This window comes from Gallinula chloropus (assembly GCF_964237585.1).
Source record: "Gallinula chloropus genome assembly, chromosome: 3".
In the NCBI taxonomy this organism is placed as follows: Eukaryota; Metazoa; Chordata; class Aves; order Gruiformes; family Rallidae; genus Gallinula; species Gallinula chloropus.
This window is the reverse complement of record NC_140087.1, coordinates 111457654-111470747: the sequence shown is the minus strand read 5'-3', so window position 1 is coordinate 111470747 and position 13094 is coordinate 111457654. Positions and strand designations below refer to the sequence as shown.

The 13094-nt window shown below is 44.9% G+C and overlaps 1 protein-coding gene across 1 annotated transcript; it reads left to right on the top strand.

The window, feature by feature from the left end:
- Window positions 1–2721: 2721 nt before the first annotated feature.
- Window positions 2722–7861, top strand: LOC311190565 (retinol dehydrogenase 14-like). The gene is made up of 2 exons (XM_084262524.1): window positions 2722–3120; window positions 6346–7861. The coding sequence occupies exons 1-2, from the start codon at window positions 2764–2766 to the stop codon at window positions 6961–6963; spliced, it is 975 nt and encodes a 324-aa protein (XP_084118650.1). The 5' UTR covers window positions 2722–2763; the 3' UTR covers window positions 6964–7861.
- The last annotated feature ends 5233 nt before the right edge of the window (window positions 7862–13094 follow it).

Genomic DNA, 13094 nt, shown 5'->3' with positions numbered 1-13094 from the left:
GGCTCTTCATGGCTTGATGGCATTAGAGTACACTGTGCACCAGTGTGTAACAGAGCCTTAGACCCTTGTAGTTCTCATGTGTCAGGCCACTGGGTCCACAAAGTCCAACAAACCTTAACCCTCTCCTCCACTTGGCTGTGGGCTGGGCCCCTCTAGTCCTGGTCATAGTATTCACTACTCACTTCTGGTAAATACCTATCAGAAGTCCCTATATTAACATCAGGAGTAAGATCAGCCCTTCTACTCCGTCTGGGGAACTTCCCACTGGAACAGCATCTTTGCTGGAAGAATCCCCTTCTGTCACAGTTTTGCCTTTCAGCTCATGTACCTGTGCCAGTAGGGTCAAGGTAGGCTTTCCACCCAACTTCTTCATGTCCTTTCCAAGGTCCTGCAGGTAAAACCACATGGTGCTTCATTGTGTGTGCCCTCTATATCCTCTGTCTTGAGCAGAGGAACATTCACTTCTAATAGCTGAGATACTGGTCCACACAAGTAGGAGTAGGATCTATTCTCTTGGAGTAGCTGGACCAGTTTCTCCACAGCTGAGATAAGGGAAGAAGAGAGGGTCTCTTCATAGTGCCAGAGCTGACCACCTGATACAATCCCCATTTGTCTGTCTCCATCTTTCCAGGTGATTACTGCCACTGAGTTGGCATACAGTGATGGTGCACTCTGTACAAACTTCTGCCTCATGGGCTGTCTGCACCAGACTTTGTCTGGATCTTTGGATAACTGATTTTTGTCTGAGTCATCATGTCTAGCACAGCTCTTTCTACATTCCTGCTAGCAGCTCTCCCATGGCCAGGATGAAAAGGATTTTGAGTGAGTGAACCTCAGTGGCCACTCCTGACTCCCTAGATAAGTTCACGTTGCCTTGGTCAAGGTCTGAAGTTAGTACAGGTGGGATCTGGGGACACAACATGAAAACAATGGCTGAAAACAGGGCTTGGGTTAAGGATTCTGAACAAAGTTGGCAGGTCTGAGGGGTCCAAGGGTCTCATTGCCAGCAACTGGTGAGGTCCTATCTGGGTGTGAGCTACTGGGTATTATGTGCATATGTGAACCACTAGCACACTGCAAACTGGGCAACAGGAAAAGATAAGCATCTGGTAAAACCCAGCATCAGAGATGATGCTTGAATCTCTGGGTATAGATATTAGATGGACTATTTAAGACATCAGTGAATGTAAGTGTGCTTGTGAGGTGAGTGAGTGTTTGCATGCATATGTTCTGACAGAGCATCCTTGCTACCAGATTGGGATGGCACAGACCACCTTGGTCCTGAAGTCCACTAAATTTGGTTACCTCAAACAGACTACCTCTAAAGCTAATTCTATTCAGCTGAAGCTCGTCTTAGAAGCAAGTGTTCAGAAGGACAGACTGTCAGCTCACATGTATGTTTAGTGTCCAAAGTAGCTGTCAGAGCAGGTACAGCCATAATGGCTTTTGTAATGCTCCACATACACACCCCATCACTTTTGCTGGCAACCTGCAGGTTGCTTATTAGGACATGCTTGGCTTTGTACTAACAACTCTGCTATGCTCACACAATCCAACTTGGTCCAGAGCCACAGAACCAGTTGAAATACCTAAGATAGAAATCTGATCTTGAAGGCAGCATGGATGTAGGTCCCAGCATGCCGCTCTGACACACTCCCTTGCTCCACTTACACTAGTACTCTAAGCTTTCCCAGAACAATTCATCCGCACAATGACCAGATAGCATGGAAAGGTCCATTTGCATACTAACTCTCCCAAACATGATGGCTGCTTCCAAACGGCCTAGTTGGGCCTCATGAGCTGTGGGAGAACCCTAGCCAGGTCCCAGCCTTGGGCCAAAACTCCATCATAGGCTGTTATAGCAGTACAACAGTGGAGATGTTGCATTCCTGTGCTGGGAGTCCTGCCTGGCACCGCCTCATCTACTGCTCCAGCAGCTGCATGTCATGTTGAAGACCCAAGACAGACAGAATCGAACATGGCTTTTCCAGGAGCATTTATCCACCATGAAACTGACTGGTAATGAAAAATTCCAGGTGCCCTTAATGCCTGTTTTTCCCTGTGATGGAGGTTTCACTGTGAGGTTGGTGCTACTACAAAATTCGGTGAGGTTGGTGAAATGCTCTTGGGCGAAATGCTTGGCTGTTGAACTTAAACATCGTTATGTCATTAAATTGTTACTGTTGTCTTCTAATTCTGAACTTGTTAGACCAGTCCTTGGTTTGGTTTTGACCCAGGCCTGCTAGCTATCTCCTGGAGAATGCCCATCCAAGTTTCAAGTCAGCAAGGTACAGAAAACAAGAACCAGCCTGGACGTTTCTGGGCTTAAGAGGCTGCACCTGCTTGCTTCGGCACTCAACAGCAGCCCCAGTACAGTTAATCGACAACTGCGGACTGTTGTGGAAAAGCCTTTGGACAGGTGGAGGGTCACCTGCTGCTGGGACAGCACACGGCCTTTGACTTTTCAGACAGGAAGGAAGCGGCAACCTGTAGGGGTAACTCCGACCATAACCCGCAGTTTGCTTTGGCGTTCCCGCGGGACCACCAAGACTCCGGCAGTCCTTTCAGGCCGTAGCTACCCAAGCACCCTCCGGCGCCGGGGAACCGCCTCCTGGGCGCCGGGACCCCGCCTCCTCCGCCGCAGCGGCCTACAATCCCCACAACGCCCAGCGGCCGCCCGGCCAATGCCAGCGCACCCCAGGGCCGAGCGGGCGGGGAGGCGCGGGCCGCCACTTCGGGCGGAGCGCCGCTCGGCCCCGCGGGATGGCCGCGGCGGCGGCGCTGGTGCTGGGCGGAGGGGTCCTTTTGGCCGCCTGGCGCTGGCTGCGGGGCGCGGCCCGGGCCCGCGCCCGGGCCGGGGGCTCCATGCGGGGCAAGACGGTGATCATCACGGGGGCCAACAGCGGGCTGGGCCGGGCGGCGGCCACCGAGCTGCTGCGGATGCGGGCCCGCGTCATCATGGGCTGCCGCGACCGGGCGCGGGCCGAGCGGGCGGCCCGCGAGATCCGGGCCGAGCTGGGCGAGCGGGCGGAGGGCGAGGGCGGCGGTGAGCTGGTGGTCCGCGAGCTGGACCTGGCCTCACTCCGCTCCGTCCGCGCCTTCTGCCACCGTGTCCTCCAGGTACGGCCGGGCGGCGGCGGGGCGCGGGGCTCGGCCTGCCAGGGCCAATCGGTGCCCATCGGGCCTCCCGCCTCCCGCGGGGGAAACCTGCGGGTACAGGGCGGCCTGAGGCGGCCGCAGAGGCCACGGGCTCCCCGTGAGAGGACATGGGGGGTTGAGCTGGATGCTAGCGGCGCCCGTGGCGGGGCTCCGCGTCCGCGGGGCTCGTTCCTCCTGCTGGCAGCGCGCTGGGCGCCCCGGGGTGTTGCGGGACTCGCCGTGGGGGTCGAAAGGAGGGCATAAGGAGCTTGGCCTTGGAAGCCTGAATTTCGGGATGTTGTAATAACTGGAGCTGTTCTAGTGCCTTTCAGCTCTGAAAAAGAAAGGTTCATGTGAGTGCACTGCTCACAGCTCCAACCATCCTTCAGCCTCCCCAGACTTCCCAACCCAGTTTGGGGATCTCTTGGCAGGCACTAGCAGAGTTTAGTAAATATACATTTTTGAGTATATAAAGTTTCTACAGATTTCCTGAAAATCTGAATTTAAGGAGTACAGGACCATTCAGGTGATTGTCCTGACAGAAATGCTGCTCAATGAGTTCAGCAGTGGTATTAGTGGAGAGCTGAGGGACATGCTGTCAGAGGAATCATTCTATTCCCGTGCAAAGCACCAATGGGGACTCTCATCTCACCACATGTAGCTGCTCAAGCTAGACACAAAATTGTGGGAAACCAGGCTTGATAAGCTCTGCTGCTGCTTAGAGAACTGCTTGTTAAGTACTTGAAGATACTCAAGATGCTGTTGTGAGGGGGACTTTACTGCATGAATTTTCAAATAGCTTTTCAACAGCTTAAATGTGAGAAAAGTAAAATTTTGAATTCTCCAGTGGGGCTCAGTGTAGTTGTGTACATTCATGCATACAAATCCAGTGATAAGGTCTGGGAAAATATGAAAATACAAAATGATAATGCAGAAGGATCACCGGAAAAGAAGCATACTGCCTAACCTTTTAAAATCATATTTTTTATAGTACAAAATATCCCCCAAATGTAAATTTACTAGCCTTTCTTTACTGGTAAAGCTAGTACAAGTGACTTTAGGTGAGAAGTCATTGGGGAAAAAGAGTCTATCTGCAGAGTGCTACTGACAGCTGCATTCTAATTTTCAAAATAATTCCCAGCAGACAAATGACAAGAGATGTGAGTTTAAATAGTAGTTTCAAGAAAGAGCGGTTCCACCTACGTTCATGTTACCTTCTCTAACCTGTGCCTTTTTTTTTTTTTTTGAGTAATTTGTTAGGGTTGTTTGGGGTTTTTTTGTGGTTTTTATTTTAGATAAAGAAGACTTAAGTGTTGGCAGGGTAGGGAAAAAATGCACTCACACCATCTAACTCAATTTGTAGGATTTTTCTTTTTCAGAACTGCAGGTGGATACATCTTTCACTCTTTAGCCTCACTGCATAAAATACAGGACTTAGAGATGTTGAAAGGCTCCATGGAAAAATGGAGGCAAGCTCAGAAGCTACAGGGAATAATAGCATTGCCCAGCAAAGCAGTGTTTTGTGTTCTGTCTTGCATTTGGTCACAGCTGCCTGCTTGGCACTGATCACATTACATTATTGAATTTAGGAGTCTCAAAAAATAGCACAAGTGGAGGTCTTGCTTCTTGAAGTGTTAAGTCTTGCAAAAAAATTCCTCCAGTTAGATGCTACAAAAAGTTTCTAAAGAAGAAAAGTATCATGTCAGTGAGCGGATCTGTAGTCGGTACCTCCTCAGTCCCATCCTTGTTTAGCGATAGTAACCGTTACATCCCTTGGGTGAAGAGAAGCAAATTTGATGCTGTTTGCATCCAGCCTCAGTTTTGTATGAAACACTGAGCAACCTCAGGTCCTGCAAAATCCATCTGAGATGGAAGTACTCAGTGGTTTGCATGACTGGATGCCAGCATCATTAACTGAATGCCGAATGCAGGTTATGGTTTTGCTGTCTTTGTATCATTGCTGTTAATGACAGTTAAATAAAAGGCAAATGGTACAAAATTAATTTTGAGACTCCCTATTTTTACTGTCAGAATGGCCCCAAATGGGCTCAGCTTGCCTTCTACTGCCTGCATTGGATGTAAAGAATTAGCAGCAAAGACGACTCATGCTGCTTTTTCTATAAAGTGAATACATTTGCTTCTGATTCATACAAGCATGTATTTACTGGGATACTTTCCCAGTCTTTTGTCAGAGGTGGGTGAAAGTGTTAAATTTATAACTTACTTAAGCAGCTTACTTTAATCTGTGTTTTTTTAAAAAAAGTTACTATTTTGGGTAAATTGGATAGCTCTTAATTTTTGAGTGGATTCTGGGGCATGAAGTGCATGATGTACGTATATCTAGTACATCTAGTACATATATCTAAATTATCCATACCACCCTCTCTGTTAATTATTTATATTTCCTGGTTCTGTAGAGTGTAACATACCCCCTTGAGTATTTGTTTTCTACTGATCTGTACCAGAATACTGGTCCATCAAACAGCGTGTGCTGAGCATAAGTATTTCAAGGCTCAGTTCCATAGACAGACTTTAGTTCTGGAGAAGACCTATTAGATTCAAGTTCTATGAAACATGACTTTTCTCTGATGTGTTCTGCTCCGTGGTTCTCCCCAAGCAACACAGTGATGTATAGTGATTTTGGAACAAGATGGTGTTCCAACACAAGAGCATTCTTTTGTGAAGTTTTTCACTGCATCACCCCAGTGAGATGGAGCAGTTTGTCATTAACCCAGAGGTTAGTTCTTTCAGCTGACATTTTTTATTCCACGTTTGCGTGCCTTGCACAGCAGACCCCTTGCCTATCCCTGAGGTTTGCCATAAATGAGTGTGTGTGCTTTTGCAGTGCAATGAACAAGTGACCTTTTAGAGGAAAACAAAAAATATCACAAACATAAGTTATCAATGAATTGCTGTAGAAAAAATGCTCCTGGAGGAGGTGGTGGTGGTGTTCTCTGACTGCATTAAAAGTAGATACAGACCTCCTCTCGTGTACCTGCATCCTGCTGGGGTCAAGTACTCAGTTTAGTGGTAGTTCCACTTAAGGGTTCTTTTTCAGGGGTGCCTTAAAGAGATTATTGCAAAGTTACAATTCAGAAAACTAGGAATGAAATTCTTTCTAACAATAGCCAATGAGAAATACTAAGCATACTGATGTATTTTGTGTGACTTCTGAAACTGAATTGTGTTTTTCTTTCCTATTTAAAGGAAGAACCAAGGCTGGATGTCCTGATAAATAATGCAGGGATATTCCAGTGTCCGTACACGAAGACTGAGGATGGTTTTGAGATGCAATTTGGTGTAAACCACTTGGGTCACTTCTTACTCACCAACCTTCTTCTGGGCCTCCTAAAAAATTCTGCTCCAAGCAGGATTGTGGTAGTATCCTCAAAGCTTTACAAGTATGGAGAGATCAATTTTGAAGACTTGAACAGTGAAATAAGTTACAATAAAAGCTTTTGTTACAGTCGGAGTAAACTGGCTAACATACTATTTGCGAGGGAGCTAGCCCGGCGGTTGGAAGGGACAGGAGTCACTGTCAATTCACTTCATCCTGGGATTGCCAGAACAAATCTAGGCAGATATGTGAATATTCCTTTGCTGGCAAAACCCCTATTCAACCTGGTGTCGTGGGCATTCTTCAAAACACCTCTGGAAGGAGCCCAGACTTCTATTTATTTGGCCTCTTCTCCTGATGTTGAAGGCGTGTCAGGAAAATACTTTGGGGACTGCAAAGAGGAGGAGCTGCTGCCCAAAGCCATGGATGACTTGGTTGCAAGAAAGTTGTGGGATATCAGTGAAGTGATGGTGGGCTTACTGAAATAAGTGCCTGGGTGTATCTGCCAAAAAGAATGCAGGTAACTCTGTAATACGAATTAGCAATAGTGAAGGTCTCACTTTAAGTGCTGTGGGAATACAGGTTACTTTGCTTAATAAGTATTAAATAGATGAGTGATTTATGCTGGAACTCTGTTTTGAAATAAAGGACAATCTTTATTAGAGACATTTAAAAAGAGTCTGAAATAGCATTTTAAGATGTGAATATAATTTCTGGTGAAATCTGCTTGGAAACTTAGGATTTTAAAAACAAAAATTAAAACTGTTTTGCAATATGTGTATGTGTATTTGCCATGTTCTACTACTTGTAGTCGGACTGGACAATACAGGGTACTGATGGTGAAATGCTTCTTCTGTAAAACATTTTGAAAATGGACTTTAATAGTATCAATGATAGGATTGTTATCTTTTTTTGAGCCATCATAATGAAAAGTGAGATAAACAGTTTTACTGGTATCTTACACTGGACTCATTTAGGCCTCTGAGTGCATCTTGTCAGCTCCAGGGTTCAGTGAGCAAAACTGTTGAGCCGTATACAGTTTAGCTGTGAAGCACAAAGTCAACTTTTTTAGTGGTATTGCTGCTGTTCAGTGAGTATATACACTTGGTTGTGCCAGCTGTATCTTTATTTTCCTGTGTGCTGAACTTGTGATTTCTTGATATGCAGGTACCTTGGGTTTCACTAAAACATAGATAATAGATATATTCTGATCTTGATGAAGCTTTGCTTGTCACAGATGTGTGCATATGAAGTTCACAAGACCTCACATGGATTAGACCGAAGAGAATACGCTTTCAGCGTGTTTGGCTTGACTGATGGCACTTTAACTCAGTAATGAGATTAGATAAGTCTGTCTAATTCTGCTTACTGAATATTCTTTAATAAAAAATGTTAAAAAAAATCCCAAACCTTAGCATTCATTCTTTCACTGTGGAAGATAAATCAGAAACTGACAGTCTTGATACAGTAGGCTTGTTTGAAAGCAGAAGATTCACCTCTATTGGTTTAGGGACCCTGTCATATAGGGTTGGTAGAAATAAGATGGGATCCAAAGAAGTACATGGGCATTATGTAAAGCTGTACTGATTATATATTTTTTTAAATTCATATAACCAGGGGGTTCATATTGACATTTATGATTTGCTCTACATTAATAAAACTTTCTAAAAGCTCAGATATATAGGATAAATATGAAAGAAAGATTTAGAATGATCTATCTTAACAAATACTACTTAGGGGAAGGAGTGTCACTAATAGATGATGTATTCAGTGGATTTGTATTACCTACATGTAAATACACATCAGTTCTGCGCTTTAGGTATAAACCAACCACCTTATTGAAGTGCTTTTTCTAGTTAACTGAGATTCACAGCTTATGTTTAACTTTTGCACAGTGGATTGGACCTGATCTGTGTTTCTACAACCTGAGCTGTCCTTGCCCTTCATCAGCATCCTGGGTGAGTGAGTTGGGTGGGGGTGGAAGGTGGCATTCCAGAAAATCACAAGGCAAGTGGGGCAGATTTTTAAGATACTATAACATGTTGAGCTTTGCACTTCTCACTGTAAGGCATGGTGCAGAGATGGATGTGTCAAAGCATACTCTGTGGAGTAAAGCTATTTAAGTAATACCAGAGGTGATTCTTCGTTGATCTTCAGTGTTGCACTTCACAGAATCACGAAATGGTTTGGGTTGGAAGGGACATTCGAGAGGTCTCCTACTGCCATGGGCAGGGACATCCTTCACTAGCCCAGGATGCCCAAACCCCCATCCAAGCTGGCCTTGAACACTTCCAGAGATCCAGGGGCAACCACATCTTCTCTGGGCAACCTGTGCCAGGGACTCTCTCACAGGGAAGAATTTCTTTTTAGCATCTAATCTAAATCTCTGCTCTTCTAGTTTAAATCCATTACCCCTTGTCCTATCATGCCATGACCTTGTAAATAGTCCTTCACCTTTCCTGTAGGCCCCTTTAGGTACTGGAAAGGCTGTTATAATGTCTGCCTGAGACTTCTCCAGACTGAATGAGCCCAAGTCTCTCAGCCTGTCTTCATAGTGGAGGTGCTCCTGCCCTCTGATCATCTTTGTGGCCCTCCTCTAGACTCGCTCCATGTCGTCCCTATGTTGGGGGCCTCAGAGCTGGATGCAGAACTCCAGGTGGGGTCAAACAAAAAATGGAGTAGTTGGGCAGAATCACCTCCCTTGACCCGCTGGCCAGGCTTCTTTCCATGCAGCTCAGAAGTTGACTTTCTGGCCTGCAAGTGCACATTGCTTTCTTATTTTGAGCTTTACATCAATGAACACCCCCAAATCCTTCTCCTCAGGGCTTCTCTGAATCCATTCTCTGCCCAGCCGGTATTTGTACTTGGAATTGGGCCAACCCATGTGCAGAACTGTGCACTTGGCCTTGTTGAAGTTCATGAGGTTTACATCAGCCCATGTCTCAGGCCTGTCAAGGTCCCTCTGGATGGCATCCTGTCCCCTCAGCGTGTCAACTGCACCATACACTTTGCTGAGGGTGCACTCAGTCCCAGAGTCTGTATCACTGACAAAGATGTTAAACAGTTCAGGTCTCAATACTGACCCCTGAGCTACACCCACCACTCATCACTCATGTCCACTAGGACATTGAGCTGTTGACTGCAACTAGTTGAGCGCATTTCACACTTTCATTCTAAATTCTTGTAAGTAGCTGCACACAGCACAGTTAAACAGTGAAGGGAAGGATTAGAAGTTTACTAACATGAACTTCTCTGCAAAGAGATACAGAGAAGCTGAGCCACACTCAGGTTTGTTTTCATTACTACTGCAGCAATGCTAAAGCAACACTATTGTTTCACTGATGAAACACATAAACCTCTTGCAAAGAAAGCTCGGATGCAAAGGTGGGAAATGGAGAAGATGGGTATTCTGAAAATACTGTTAATAAAGAACTGCACTGAAGCTGAAGAGCAGAGGCATTTTTCGGACTGAGCGACCAGCATACTCTGCACTAGCCTAACAACAAAGGTGGGTTTGTTCTGAAATAAGAGATGTGGAGTAAGAATTACCAGCCATGTAGTATGGCTGTGTAACATGTAATGCTTTGTGCACCTAGCAGGTGCTCCTTCTTGTATTTTCGTTTGAAACATTGCAGAAATAGGAGCTGCTGTCAGAAAGGGGTTATGTTCCTGCAGTCGTAACTAAATTATGGTCCTTGTTCCAGAGTAGGACAATGACATCCATAATGGAGTATTAATGAACGAATATTGCCTGAAAACAATTTGAAAGGATGGATTGTTAGGAACTTAACAAAAGGTAAGCTTTTTTCAACATCTGAAATAAGTAGAATTTGTCACTATTGAGGTTGAGTGTAATTTAGCCTCTGTGGACCAGAAAGCTTTTATTACTTTCTTGAGACTGCTGTTACTGTTGGTTTATGTGATACCTTTGTTATTCTAGTAGCATCTAGGAACTGGACACCTCATAGGTCAACAGATTCTGCCAAATGTGAGCAGAAAACCAAAGAAGAGATCTTATTTCGACAAGTAGCAATGCTGACTGACTCTAGGTTAGAAGCAATCATTTTGGGTAAGGAAGGATCTACTCCTACTTGACTCTGTTGTACTCTGCTCTGCTCTCCCCTACTCTGCTCTACTCTGCTCTCCTCTACTCATCTTAGTAAGCTCATATATGTGTGTATGATTTGAAGGTTGTCTGGTGAATATCTCCTCTTGGAGATGGTAGAGAATGCTCGCACACCTTCACACTTCACCCCAGTGTTACAGTGCCTCCAAAAAGGTGTGGCAAGCTCTGTATGTTACTATCATGTGAACGATTTTCATCAAGAGCGTGCAGCCCAAACCTGGATGCATTCTAGATGCCTCCCTCTACTATCACAACCATATGAACACCACCACCCCAAAATTAAAATTATATCCCATGAAGAATTAAGCTTGTTAAAAATAAGGGGTGAAAGAGGCAGACAGTGACCGGGACTGGCATGTAAAGGATAGCATGTAAAGTCTGTGGAAATGCAGCTTTCACTGGCAGGTACAGGCACTGCTCACATTTCTAGCAAGTGTGTTACAGATACCCAAGGAAGCCACAGTTGAGGGTAAGATCTTGTTGAGGTCTGTGGTGAACATAAATGTTATGAAGCAACTCTTTCCAATGTACCTTCAGCTGTCTTACATAAATTGTCTGAATTTGAGCATTTGATTTTGGGTCCACCAGCAGTGTTGGGCCAGCGCTCCATAGCCATGCCCTGGGAATTCAAAAACCATCTGGGATGTGTGCAGGGCACAGCAACTAAGTGTACTGCAAAAGGGTTGTTTTAAAATCAGTTAGGTGCCATTTAATCCATTGTTTTAGTAGATGGACGGGAAGAGCTGTCAAGGATTTACCAAGGGCTCGGGTGTGGGGAGGGGATGGGGAAGGTATGGGTGTGGTGGGGTGGGGGTGGTAGGCAAGCTGGTTGTTAGCATGGGAGTGCCACTTGCACGGTTTGGTATGTGATGAGACCTAGGGGGCAGATCTGTTGGGCTTGAGCTCACTGTTGAGAACAGTTGCTTAAAGTTGCATCCAGGTAGACATACCCACTGTCTGATTTTGTATCCAAAAAGCACATGGGCACAGCTGAGGGCAGGAAACATCTCTGTGTAATGGTCAAGAAAAACAGGCTTTAAGTGTCTTAAGGGGAACATTTTTTAACTATGTCAGCATAATTTATTCATCTTTGGCTATGATGCTTTTGAAAGTGCCCCTGTAACCTACTTCCCTCATGGACAAACCAAGAGTTTAAGAAAGAAATAATTTCCTTTTTTAAAAAAACGAATTTCTTTCTCCTGATTCTCAATCCCAGGCCCTGGCTGTGAGCCGGTCCTCCCTGTGCACACGTAGCTATTAGAGCAGAGCTTTCTGCAAGGGAACTAAATTGCAGCTGCACATATTTATTTTATATGCCACATCTGTTTAAGTCGAGGGAGACTTACGTACATTTAAAAAAAACAACAACTCCGAATCTGTCACCAATTTACCTTCCTTACCTTCCCACAAAGGCCAACATCTATCCCCAAGCAAAGGGACAACGCTGCTCTTTCAGTTACTGCAGTCAACTCAGCAGGCAAGCTTATAAACCCAGCTGGGGTTCTCCAATAAAAATTCTCCATCTTAATGAGATAAATGATCAGTTTTTCCATGATGCAATAAAACCAGAAGTATTTAAACCCTCCTCTCTTTCTTCAGCAGTTGCCTGGTTTGCATAAGCTTCCTACTAAGCGAATGCTTCACAGGCTTCAAAGCCCAAGCCCCGTGAATGCGTGGTGTGATTATGAGTTTGCTGAAAAATGTGGATAATTCCCACTTCAAGCACACTTAATTTCTTTCCACCTAAGGCTATAAAGAAAATAAACAACTAGTAAGAGTCATGCAAGTAATTTTAAAATGGAGGCCTGTTCCCTTTTTCACATAACTTTTTCCAAACTAATCTCTGAGAGGGTAATTGACTTGCAAAACAGTCCAGGAGGCCTCCACAGTTGAATTATTATTTTTGATCTGTCCCAGAATGGTGCTGCTATTTCTCATAACAGAAAATGACGACCTCCCTCTAGACTTTTTACTTACCGCTTTAGCTACCACTAGCAGCCTCACACCTGTTGTAACTGGATTCAGATCAGAGAAATTAATTTGAATATTTAATTCATTCCAAATGCCCTATGTAACGCAGAGAAAGGAGTGCTTTCCTAATTGCTTTTTTGTCTGAAGGCTGACACTCTGCACACCTACCAAGGTTGATAGCCCTTTCTTTCTACATTTACAAATCTTTCCAGGTAATTTGAAAGCAGCTGGGTAAGGAAGAACTCCGTAGCTTATTGGCTGTGAAAGATTCAGGAGGGTGCCACATGCCTTACGTCTATAATACTCACTGAGCATTTCCTTGCCATCTGCTTTGTAGCCAAAGCAAGCAGTCTGGAACTCTGGTCCCACTAAAAGCATTGGGATTCAGTCAGACACCTAAATATTTTTCCTGATCTTGATCTCCTGGTTTTAGGTTTGGGCAGTAGGACTCTCATAGCCAGTTGGACGATGATTCTTTCAAGCTTGATGAATGAGACTTTATGCACTTCTGTTTACATGGGG

Coding starts and splice junctions, on each gene's coding strand:
- LOC311190565 (XM_084262524.1), top strand. CDS start 2,764: ATGGCCGCGGCGGCGGCGCTGGTGCTGGGCGGAGGGGTCCTTTTGGCC. Junction 3,121..6,345: donor TCTGCCACCGTGTCCTCCAG/GTACGGCCGGGC, acceptor TCCTATTTAAAG/GAAGAACCAAGGCTGGATGT.